Raw genomic sequence first — 12188 nt, 5'->3', positions numbered from 1 at the left:
CATGGGGGGGGGAGAGCAAAGGTTTTTGACCTTTTTTAGGGGGGGGCGAAGTCAAAGTTGATGCCCTTTTTCTAGGGGTGGGGGCTAAAGTTGATAAACTTTTTAAATTTCAGATAGGTAGCCATGTTAGTCTGACACAGTCGAAATAAATAAATAAATTATCCAGTAGCACCTTAAGGTAAAGGTAAAGGTACCCCTGCCCATACGGGCCAGTGTTGACAGACTCTAGGGTTCTGCGCTCATCTCACTCTATAGGCCGGGAGCCAGCGCTGTCCGCAGACACTTCCGGGTCACGTGGCCAGCATGACAAAGCTGCTCCGGCGAACCAGCACCAGAGCAGCACATGGAAACGCCGTTTACCTTCCCGCTATAAAGCGGTACCTATTTATCTACTTGCACTTAAGGGTGCTTTCAAACTGCTAGGTGGGCAGGAGCTGGGACCGAACGACGGAGGCTCACCCCGCCGCGGGGATTCGAACCGCCGACCATGCGATCGGCAAGTCCTAGGCGCTGAGGTTTTACCCACAGCGCCACCCGCGTCCCAAGTAGCACCTTAGAGACCAACTAAGTATATTCTGGGTATAAGCTTTTGTGTGCATGCACACTTCTTCAAATACCACTTTTTAAAGGGAGAAATAGCAAAGCATGTAGAGCTCACCTACAACAACAACAACAACAGCAACGCAGCCGTGACAAGTACTTTCGCTTTCTAACTCATCGACAAAATATCCATTTCACACAACGGAGGAAAAGAGTGGTGGCGGGGACTTTCACTCCATTGTCCATCACTACCGCAGATCAAAACAGATCCCCCAAGCGACCAGGTTCTATTCTAGAACATCTACAATGAAGTGCACCCTGGCTACTTACTCTCCTAGCAGAGCCAGGGCAGCCCCCTTCCCTAAGCTGCTGGGCCCTCTCTTATTCCCCCTACCCTTTCATTGCTTTCTCTTAATCCACACTATTCTCCAACATCTATTTGCGGCAGCAGGGCCAATGGCATGGGCATAGCAAGGATGGGGGGGGCTTTGTTGGGGGGGGGGAACCCACGTGATTGGTCATTTAATTAAGTATTTCTATTGTTTTACTTGATCTAGAGAGGGCAACTGTCCCCCCTTGGCTACCCCCATGGCTAATGGTGAGGGAGGATCATAAGTCATCTTGCTATACTTTCTACTGTCTTTGAGAGTTGAAGGTGGAAACTAGATTATATTGCCCCACAAATGTGGGATCTTGCTAGAGAGCTATATCTTTCTCTGATAGCTCTTCACATGGAGAGCAAGATGCACTTTTTCTACCAGGTTTTGGGCTGATTATCTACTTGTTCTTGTTCCTACTACTGTGGGTACTGGCTTTTAAAAATAGCATTTACTTTGGGGGTTAACAGTTTAGAAAAATGGTAGATAACACAAGTGCACATTAATGTGTACATGATGAATGTGTGTTGGTGGACCCTGATTTTCTACCTGCTGCAGACATAGGAAGCAGCAGTAAAGGAGGGATGGCAGCAGCAAACTACCTTTCATGAGCATAGCCAGGGAGGTGCAGAGACAGCTGCCCCTCCCAAATCAAGTAAATAAATCTAAATAGTGAACTAACTGACCAGATAATTTGGTTCTTCCCCTCACCCCCCAACATAAAGCCTGCCACTCCTAAAATACAGTAAATCCTGATTCTGCTCATGCTGCCTTTCCTGTTTAAGGTGGAGCTAAAATCGAATGCCGAATACCTCCCCCACATTTAAATTTGGCGCGCGTCTTTCCTACTGGCTCCGCAAACCAACCAATGGGCGAGCAGATAGCGATCCGGGCGCCCAATCCGTGCGTTCGTTTGACGCAGCCGAGGGCCAATGGGAATGCTAAAAGGCTGCGCCCAATGAGAAGAAAGAGCGGCGGCTATAAATGGGTAGGAAAGCGCGGGCTTTCTTCCCTCATTCATTCTTCGGCGGCTCATTGACCTTTGGCGCCAGATCTTCCAGCGGAGAAGCATGTCGGGCCGCGGGAAAACCGGGGGCGGCAAGGCTCGGGCCAAGGCGAAGTCGCGCTCGTCGCGGGCCGGGCTGCAGTTCCCGGTGGGGCGCGTGCACCGGCTGCTGCGGCGCGGCCACTACGCGGAGCGGGTCGGGGCCGGGGCGCCCGTCTACCTCGCCGCGGTGCTGGAGTACCTGACTGCCGAGATCCTGGAGCTGGCGGGCAACGCGGCGCGGGACAACCGCAAGACGCGCATCGTGCCTCGCCACGTGCAGCTGGCCGTGCGCAACGACGAGGAGCTCAGCCGCCTCCTGGGCCGCGTCACCATCGCGCAGGGCGGCGTCCTGCCCAACATCCCCGCCGCCCTTCTGCCCCGCAAGGCCGGCGCTGGAGGAGGAGGAGCGGCGAGCGGCGCGGCGCCCAGGAAGAAATCAACCCAAGCCTCGCAGGAATACTAGGCGGGCGAGCGAGCAGCAGCCTCTGGACGGGACTCCGGTAGCAGCCGGCGAGGGATGGACACGAGGACGGGTCAAGCAACCCCCCCGTTTTCCTGGGGGTTTGGTTTGGGACAAGGGTCAGGCGCCGGGACTGAGCGCATGGTTGCCTGGCCCACAAACGGATTGCTGAACTGGTTGGGGATCCTGTCGAAATTACGTTGCAGGGATCTCGGTGTTGGCTTTTGTTTTATTAAACGAATTTGCGCTGTTTAAACTGGGCTTGCTTAAGTTTATATGGGTGGGGGCAAGCCGCTTAGGAAATAAGGGGCAGGTGAGCGCTGCAAGGTTTCGCACTTCGACTGGAAATGCGATCAAGAGCTACGTTCCGTGCACCAGTCTCAGTAAGATGTATGATAACTCTTTATCATGAAGTTATTACATTCTTGCACTTTGCCAGGTTCAAACTCTGGGGAAAGGTGGGATTGCCCCTTGCCTGAAGGCATCTGCGGGGCCTTTGCCCGTCACTGTAAACAGTACTGTACTGAACTGCATGAACCAGTGGCCTGGCTGAGTGCATAAGGAAGCTTCCTGTGTCCTCTTGGTTGTTGCCGTAAAAAGTTGAGGGTGTGGCAGAGATGTGGTAGTTCATAGAAAAGCATAGAGCAGAGTATCCACTGGGGGGAGGATTAAGATTCATGGCAGCCCAAAGCAGCTTGGCTAACAGGCAGGAGAAAGGTCATTGTTGGCTTGGCATAGAAAACAGGTGGGCTTTTCTCCCCCTCTCCTACCCCCACCCACCAATTAGACCATGGTGACTGGGGCTGACATTTGTTTGGTGAAAACAGCCAAAGGGAACTATCTTTCCTAACTTAATGGACTTTCCTGCCATTAGGCAAAAGGGTATTAAAATAATGGAGGTGACTGATGGCTCTATGGAGCTTATAGCTTCCTGCATCTTGCTTTCATGTCCTTATTGTATGGGTGCCTGGAAGCAGCTAGTTAGCCACTGCTGGAAAGAGGATGGAGTTCTGAAGATCTGAGATTTACAAAGTTTTCTTTCTACCCGCCCTTACTTCATGATGGTTCTATTATGACCAGGCAAGTTTGCTTTTTCCTGCTAAAGCCCTTTGGTGATTGTTTTGCAATACTCAGGTGAAAACAGGTCTGTTTACAAACTCAAAAGAATTCTGGAAATTGTGGTTGGTTAAGTGTGCTGGTATTGCAGCTCCCAGGGGCAGACTGTGGTTCCCAGGGTTCTTTGAGGGAAAGCAACGTGCTTTAAAGGAGCTGGTATGCATACACAAGTAAGCTGCAGTAGATTCAGTTTAAATCTCTTTAATCCATTTGGCAATAATTAAAAAAAAATATACACTTCATTCTATGCAACTGTACCAGGTTACATTATTCCTTACAGCAATCAATGAAGGCACCAACTTCTTTTAAATGGTTCTCTTTCTCAAAATTCAGGCTGTGTGTTAAAGGGAGTGATCCCCGCCAGCATGAATCTTCCATTGGAGGCTACAGCATGAGACAGTCCTTAGCAGCACAGGTGAACTGTGGCGTAGCTACCATAATAAATTAAGATTCCCTTCACCGAGAGGGCAGTGGTTGATTTGCAAGAGACTTCATTGCTTCCATGAAGGACAACGGCTAAAGGAGCTTGACATCCAAGGCAGGGCCCCCATCAGGCATCGTTGAGCTGTCGGGCCACGTTGAGGATGTGCTTTGCCCCTCTGCTCAGGAGGAGCTCGGCCACCTGAATGCCTAACTTCTCTGCAGCCACTTGAGCAGACTGAGAGAAATTCTTTGCAGTGATGCCAACATGCTGGATGTCATCGTTGGGGCCATCTTCGTTCTGAAAAGTAAAATATGTAAAATCCCTTAGCCAGCAATAGGACATTTGAGGGTTAGAGGCAGCGATTCAAGATTCACATTTATTGAAGGATAGTGGGGGACGTGGGTGGCGCTGTGGTCTAAACCACTGAGCCTAGGCTTTGCCGATCGGAAGGTCGGTGGTTCAAATCCCCGTGATGGGGTAAGCTCCCAGTGCTCGGTCCCAGCTCCTGTCAACCTAGCAGTTCAAAAGCACATCAGAGTGCAAATAGATAGATAGGCACCGCTCCGGTGGGAAGGTAAACAGCGTTTTCGTGCGCTGCTCTGGTTTTGCCAGAAGTAGATTAGTCATGCTGGCCACATGACCCAGAAAAACTGTGGACAAACGTCGGCTCCCTCAGCCAGTAAAGTGAGATGAGCGCTGCAACCCCAGAGTCATTCACGACTGGGCTTAACTGTCAGGGGCCCTTTTAGTGAGCCTCCTCAAATTTAACATTGGTTTTGTATCCTCCAGTAAAATTAGGGTGGGGGGACAACCCATATGAACAAGATGCTAGGATTGTACAGCTGGTCTTTTAATGGAGGAGGCTGAAGTGTGACTGTCACAATTGGCCAAAACATCTATGAGCTTGTTAGCAATTACAATAAGCCAGAGTTTATTGTGAATGAGCAGCATGCTATTGCATACTTTGCCATAGTTCCTGCTTCACTCCTGTGAAGCAAACCAGGAAGTTGCACTTAAAGCTTTGCTTCCTGTTAACACTGAAATCCAGGATTAGGGTCTGTTGCTCCCTTACATACAGTGGCTTGTTTGGGAGCAACAGGCCACGGTCTCTGCTTTGGATATAATATGAAACAAAGCTTAAATCAGGTGTGGAGAAACTTTGTCCCTCCAGATATTACTGAACTACAATTTCCATCAGTCCGAACAAGCAGGACCCATTGCCAGGAATGATGGGAACTGTAGTTCAGCAGCAGCCAAAAGCTCCTCACACTTTGCTTAGATGTAGTTTTATTGGGTTTTTTCTCTCTCATGTCATGGGAGGAGCCAAGCAGAAAGAATAACAAGGTCCCAGTTTTCCCTTTGTGCTGTTTTGCAATACAGTAGCAGGTACCTCATGTGGAAAATAATTCATGCTTGCTTGCATGGTCTCACGTAGGCTCTCTGATCCATCAAGGCTGTAGACTGCTCCAGTCAAATATAACTAGGGAAAATAAAGAGAAAATGTCAACAGCCACCGCTCTCCCGTTGGAGAAGGTGCAGGAAAGCCAAGGGATGCCATAGGCAGTGTGTGACATCTTCTACATGAGTCCGGGATTCAGCATTAAGTCACCTTTTTAAAAAGGAAGGGTCCTAGAAGGACAGGAAGGAATTATCAGCAGCAACTTAAACTTTTATGTGAACTACCAAATCTTCCAGGATGAGTGCTGAGACTGATCCAGTCAAGAGGGAAATGAATGTCTGAAGTGGGGGGACTCCCAACTCAGCATTTTAAAAGCGGTTTATAAATGCTTTTTAATAATAACTATCAGCCACAGCCAATAGGATGGGGATTGGAATCAAACATCTGGAGAACCACAGATTCTCCATCCCTGGTCAGCAAACACCTAGTCTGTTGATAATAACCATTTGAACCTATGTTCCAAGTTATTTACATACATTATCTTCTGGTGATCCTTACAACAACCCTAAAAAGTAGGCCAGTGCTGTTATCCTTTTATTGCAGATGGAAGGCCAAGAAGGTGGGTCACATGTCATGAATGTGAGTTCGCTGGTTCGAGGGTTCTTTGCTCCATCTCAGTCAGGGAGCACTTCCCTTCATACCAAGCAGGGCTATTGCATTCAGCACAGGTCTCTCCCTCCACCAACTGCTTTCAATGCTGGGAGAGGCCCACAAACCATTGCTAAGAGAGATCCAGCCTGGCTGCTGGCTGGAAAAAACAAGGCCTGTGGTCTTCTGAATTGTCATTACCTGGAAGTCCTTCAGCACGGTGTTCACTGCCACAGGGACACTGCAGCCGCCTTCCTGGAATGGAAAATGTCAGGGAGGTGAATGACGCTGCTGCTGCTGCTACTGCCAAGCCTCCCTCCTCATTTCACTTTTAATTAGCATACCACTTTTCCATATTACTAAACAAGGCGGTTCACAGCAACAAAATATACAATAACCTGATCCAATTTAAAAAGCCATAACATGGCATAACTTTAAAATGAATGACATCAAATAAAGTAATATTCAATAATCTATTTGACTATAATGGTACACAATAAAATAACCCAAAACATGAACCAATAATGACTAAACAAATTCACTCTTAACAATTGCAATAAACTATCAATAATAACTGAGTCACAATGCATACTTTGGGAAAGGATCAAACTGAGAAACACGCAACTCAGAGAACTATTTTTTTAAAAAAATCCCTGTCCTCCCTAGGAAGGAAGCACCCCACTGCTCTGAGCCCCACATAAGCAGGTGGCTGCTGTGGCCTCCGATCAAGCACTTCCTGAAACCTACCAAGTGCTTCATGAAGGCCCTCTCTGCAATGCAACGCAGCACCGTCTCACCGTCGTGCAGGACGGACACCATATCGAGGATCTCCTGGTCCCTGGCTCTCACCTCCACTGCTAGGGCTCCCTGGAGAAAGGAAGAGGAGCAGGGACAGAGGCCCTTCTCAGCTTCTAGAACAGCCTAGTGGCTATGCAGCCCCCACAGCGTTCAAAGCCCCTGCTCTGCAATGACCAGGGTCAGCAATCAGAGAACAACAGGAGCAGAGTCTCTACTCTGTAAAGCAGGCATGAGCTTGAGATGGAGACATACGACCACCAAAGCATCCACTACCCCTCTCCCCCACAAGCCCCTGCTAAAAACTGCTTTGGGGGGGAGCCAGCCATACCGACCCATAAGAAAAATTACTAAATCCATATTACGCCAATGCCTTTATGAGGTCAACCAAAATGTCACAATATAGTGCAAGCTTTTAAGTTTTTGTGTTTTCTTTACTATCTAGCCCAGTGGTTTTGAACCAGTGTGCCGTGGCACCCTGGGGTGCCTTGAATGATGGTCAGGGGTGCCGTGGGCAACATTGGCTGAGGGAACACTCCACAAGGGAGGGTGTTTGAATAAGGTTGAGAGGCTGCCAGCTCTGCAGACCAGGGGTGACATAACTGGGCTCCTGAGCCTCACAGGAGTGCTACAAAAAGAATGTACTTCAATAAGGCAGCCATGGACTCAAAAAGGTTGAAAACCTCTAATCCAGCCCAATGAATAGTTCTGGGGGACTCAAAAGCTGGCACAATATTTTGTGACATTCTGGTTGGCCCTGGAAAGTACAGTAGTGCCCCGCAAGACGAATGCCTCGCAAGACGGAAAATCCGCTAGACGAAAGGGTTTTCCGTTTTGGAGGTGCTTCGCAAGACGAATTTCCCTATGGGCTTGCTTCGCAAGACAAAAATGTCTTGCGAGTCTTGCCATTTTTTTCCCGCTTTCCCCCCCTTTTTCTAAGCCGCTAAGCCGCTAATAGCCTTTTAGCAGCTCAGCCGCTAAGCCTTTAATAGCCGCTAAGCCGCTAATAGCGCTAAGCCGCTTAGCCGCTAATGGGGTTGCTTCGCAAGACGAAAAAACCGCTAGACAAAGAGAATCGTGGAACGGATTCTTTTCGTCTTGCGAGGCACCACTGTAGTTGCGCTGCGATGGATTTTGGCATTTTTGTTGCTGGGATTTCCAAGAGGCAAAAGAAAATGTCTTCAAGGATTCCCACGATGCATACATTTCACCCACTTTTGGACAAGGGGCAAGCAAGGCATGCTTTGAAAGAGCTTAGTGCCATTTTGAGTGATTTTTAAATCGGAGAACAGTTCAAGGGGGGAAACCCATCTTTACAGTTTACAGTTCATGGACAGAATTAATGGGAGAGGCCAACAAATTCTAGAGGGCCACAGGTTAGCCATCCCTGCACAAATGTGAGGATGCAGAAGTTGGTACCCACCAGGACAAGGGGTGCAGCCTCGGAGCACTAAGGCCATTTAACCTTCCAGCTTTGGGATTCACACTAGAGAGAATTCATTGGAAGGTGTGCATAGCCTGACTTTGGGATGCTCATTTGAGGGCGAGGAGCAGGAGGAGAAAGAGCGAAAGGCACCCTCAAGAGGCAGGGGTGTGTTGGGGAGGCTTAGCTGTTTGCACACACAGCAGGGCCAGAACGGAGAGCACATCACATACCTGCCCAACTGCGTACAAGCAGTCTGCGGGGCTCAGGACCTGGAGGGAAGCAGAACAAGGGTTGGTGATGCTCAGAACAAAGGTGGAGCAAAATATTTTATTTATTTATTTTAAATTTGTATACAGCCCTATACATATCAGGGCATTTCACAAATTCATTCAGTTTATATATCCCAAAGGAATGCAGACATCAGTGAGCATCTCAAGAACTGATACAAGGAGTAGAAACTCCCTGGGCACGATGGAGGGGCAGGGGCGGGGAACAACCTTCATCCCAATCTCTTCTGCCCCACTTACTTGACCAATGCGGCTGTCCCAGCCCATCCGCCTGAGGCCAGCCGCTGCCAGGACAATGGCGCTGAAATCCTCCTTCTCATCCAGCTTCTTCAAGCGAGTGTTCAAATTTCCCCTCTACAAGAAGGATTAAGGGAAAACCACAGAGATCCCTGGTTGGGTGGCCCCATGGCCTGCACTTCCAGAGCTGGCCACCAGGGAGGAATTCTAACACCACAGTCCCTCTCTGCAGGGGAGAAGGCGGCTCAAGAACTTAGCTCCTCTGCCAGGCCTCCGGGCTGCATCTCAGCACAATGGCTGGCTGGGCCCCGGATTCAAAGCCAAGCCAGGGATGTGTGGCCTTGAAAAAGTTCTCATATTGCAGGCCAGTTTTTCCCACCTGGCCAATAAACGATTGAGACCTGCTTCAATATAACAGAAGCTGCATATTCAAAGGAATGGCCACATTCTCCACTAGGAAATTCACCCTCCACAAAGTGTCCTTTTCGCACGTGGTGGCAAGATTTGAGTGCAAAGGCTAAGCATGGCGAGGCTGGGGGAGGGGTACGCAGAGGGGGCATCAATGTTTGGTTTTTCAAGGGCCAGTCTAAACCAAGGGGTCATTTTCAAAGGATACAATATCCCTGAATTCCAGGTGAGGGAACTTTCTCTTCAGCTGAGCTGCCCGGCGAAGTGAGCTGGTCCCGATCACGCTGCCAGAGAGCCAAAAGGAAAACGGCGTCAAAGAAGAGTCTGGACTGGTCAGCCTCACCTGTCTGAGCAGAGTCAGGAACAGTCCCCCGGACACCTCTGCACAAACATTGTCTACACGGGACCATGTGCAGCAAAGTGTCAACTCTGGGCAAGAGCGGCTGGCCAAGACCTCAGGCAGCCAGGGACCCCTCTCAGCACTGCTACCCAAGAGGGGTTGAAGCTGGGGCAAAATGCTAATTTCAGCCCTTCCTGCACACCAGATGGAACCCAAGGAAGGAACAAGTGAAACTCACCTCTTCTCAGGGAGGCTGTGGAGGCTCTTGCCTGCATGCTTAGGGTGGAAGACGACTGCATCATACGGACTCTCTCTCCTGCAAGGGACAGGCGGGGTTGCCTTTTAGGGAGCAGGTCTGCTGGGCTGCAGCAGCAGCAGTTGCCTCCAAGTTTCTTGCAAAGAGAGCTGGAGACTCAATGACCTGGACTTTTGTCTGTTCACAGCAAAGGCCACCACTTGGCCTAAGGCAGTGGCCAGTTTAGATGGGTTAAAGAAGTCGTTACCCATCTGATGCTCTGGAAGTTAGGTGGTTTGGTGGGCAAGTCCACTTCCGCAGGGACCAACAGCTGACATGTGTTAACAGAGAAATCTGAGGGCTCCCTTGGACAAAAAACAAGGACACCAGCCTGGAATACCAGAGCAAAACAACAGCCAGTAGGCTTGGTCTTTCTTGAAGGCTGTCGCGACAGGACTCCCACCTGCCACAAGGTGGAACAAGATGGAAGCCCCGAACAAAAGAGCCCCCAAACTTTTATTAGCTGCTAATTCCCATGTTACACCCACCCAAACTACATCACTAATACATCATGGATACATCATGAAAGGGGAGGGCTGGTGGCAGTAATCTGAGCATCCTGGTCCCTGCCCCACGGTTCTCCTTGCCCTCCACCAAAGACCCATCAAGTGTAACAAAAAGATATTTACATTTCCCTGTTTCCCAGCCAAGTTAATCACACCCTTTTGTCTTCATCTGGGTTTGTTATTTCTGGAATGGCTACCTGTCTGGCACTCAGGTATCAGGATGCCAGGAATTACCACTCAGGCAGAGGGGCTGCTGAGTAGCTGAGCTCACATGTCTATATGAATTTCTGAAGTTTTCCCAGTGAGCCAGTACATAGATACATTTATCAGTGAATTGTTACATTTGGTATCGTGCAGCAAAGGCCCTTTGAATAGATAGGAAGAAACTGTGATGAAGTGTTTTGTGGGGACAAATCACAAAAGTCGCAAAAGTGATTGTGCTGATTTTGGTAGTGGGCTGCACGTGCATGATATCTGCTGGAGGGGTGCCCCGCCCCAACCTATACATAAATTCCTGCAACACATGGAAAAGGGAAGGCGGATGCCTGGCCAGGGCAAACTTTGATGGACCAAGAGCCAGAGCGCCGAGTCAGGCAGAAGGAAGCAGAGGAGCCCAAACTCACTTGCAAATAGCCCCGATGGTGAAGCCAGGTGGGAGGGATGTGGGCAGGTCCTTCAGGGAGTGAACCACCAAGTCAACCCTGGAAGGGAAGAAATAAGCTGGTCAAGGGTGCGCCAACCTTATGGGCCCAGGATGGGCAGACAGAGAGCAATTATGAAGCGTAAGACCTCAGCGCAGATCCCTGCTTGGCTATGAAGCTTTGCTGGGTGGGCCTGGGCATGTCAGTCTCAATGTGGCCTACTGCTCAGGATTGCTGTGACACAGTTTTAAACATCAGGCCCTGATGTTTCAGAAAGAGCAGGAAAAACACCCATTATTTTACAGGAGGCATCAGAGCTCGCTCTCCCCAGTTATGCGCCATGACTAGGTTCCCCCTCCTCACAATTGCTGACTCCCAACCTGCAACGCTGGGTTAGAGGAAACGCTTTTGCTCAAGAGAAGACTTCCCGGCTCTGGAAGAATCCATTGCCTACGAGGACATGGACTCCTGCTCAGAGCAAAAGCACCAGTGCCAAGGGCACCACCAGGCATTGCCCGCCAAGGAGAGCTTTCTCCCGCACCTCCCAGCCAAAGAGAACTTACTCATTTCTTTCCAGTGCATTTTCCAGTTCCTTCGTAAATAGGCTTTTCTCACCAATCTAAATGGGAAAAGAGCATGTTACAACCTGGGCTGCTTTTTCTATCTGTTTCTGGTTGTGTCATGAGCCCAGGGAGCATACGGCTGCTTACCTTGGACAGAGCTGTGTCCAGGATCTTGTCACCTGTGGTTGACATGGCAACTATTCAGAGAGAGAGGAAGGAAAGAAGGAAGAGGGAAGATCAGGAAGGATGACAAGCACCAGTAGGACATGAGTCACAACAAGGGTGAGCAATGTGTGGACTTCCTAGCTGCTCACTGCTTTAGTAGGGTAGGACACAAACCGGCGCCAGGCAAAAATATCTCTCTTATCCCAGGCCTTTGGCTACTTAAATAATCTATGGTCTTTTAAACTGTGTGGGTGGGGATATTGTTTATGTTTGCTACTACTGAACATGTGGCATAACTGATTATGTGTTGGGAGTAGGACCTGGGAGACCAGGGTTCGAATTCCCACTCAGCCATGAAGCTCACTGGGTAACTCTTAGTCTAACCTACCTCACAGGGCTGTTGAGAGGATGAAATGGGGAGGAGAACTATGTACACTGCCTTGAGCTCATTGGAAGGTAAAAAAGGTAAAAAAGGCATATAAATGTATTAAATAAATAAATATTATGTATTTT

The 12188-nt window shown here is 49.3% G+C and overlaps 2 protein-coding genes across 3 annotated transcripts in view; one reads left to right on the top strand and one right to left on the bottom strand.

Annotated features, from left to right (window-relative positions):
- Positions 1 to 1050: 1050 nt before the first annotated feature.
- H2AX (H2A.X variant histone) lies at positions 1051 to 2681 on the top strand. Its single transcript, XM_028707968.2, has one exon. The coding sequence runs from the start codon at positions 1988 to 1990 to the stop codon at positions 2426 to 2428; it is 441 nt and encodes a 146-aa protein (XP_028563801.1). The 5' UTR covers positions 1051 to 1987; the 3' UTR covers positions 2429 to 2681.
- A 1045-nt stretch (positions 2682 to 3726) lies between these two features.
- The window catches only part of HMBS (hydroxymethylbilane synthase), a 14261-nt gene continuing 5799 nt past the window's right edge, over positions 3727 to 12188 (bottom strand). For both annotated transcript variants that reach the window (XM_028707967.2, XM_028707966.2), the window contains exons 4-14: positions 11658 to 11707; positions 11511 to 11566; positions 10930 to 11007; positions 9744 to 9821; positions 9374 to 9449; positions 8761 to 8874; positions 8464 to 8502; positions 6760 to 6879; positions 6214 to 6267; positions 5356 to 5445; positions 3727 to 4262 (exon numbers count right to left, since the gene is read on the bottom strand). In XM_028707967.2, the coding sequence (XP_028563800.1) occupies positions 4092 to 4262; positions 5356 to 5445; positions 6214 to 6267; positions 6760 to 6879; positions 8464 to 8502; positions 8761 to 8874; positions 9374 to 9449; positions 9744 to 9821; positions 10930 to 11007; positions 11511 to 11566; positions 11658 to 11707 (926 nt within the window). In that variant the 3' untranslated portion in view covers positions 3727 to 4091. The remainder of the gene's footprint in view (positions 4263 to 5355; positions 5446 to 6213; positions 6268 to 6759; positions 6880 to 8463; positions 8503 to 8760; positions 8875 to 9373; positions 9450 to 9743; positions 9822 to 10929; positions 11008 to 11510; positions 11567 to 11657; positions 11708 to 12188) is intronic.

This window comes from Podarcis muralis, chromosome 15 (assembly GCF_964188315.1).
Source record: "Podarcis muralis chromosome 15, rPodMur119.hap1.1, whole genome shotgun sequence".
NCBI classification, from domain to species: Eukaryota; Metazoa; Chordata; class Lepidosauria; order Squamata; family Lacertidae; genus Podarcis; species Podarcis muralis.
The sequence above is the reverse complement of the archived record's forward strand: the minus strand, read 5'-3'. Positions and strand labels throughout refer to the sequence as shown.

What these genes read in the sequence shown, in the direction of transcription:
- H2AX (XM_028707968.2), top strand. Translation starts at nt 1,988, where the DNA reads ATGTCGGGCCGCGGGAAAACCGGGGGCGGCAAGGCTCGGGCCAAGGCG.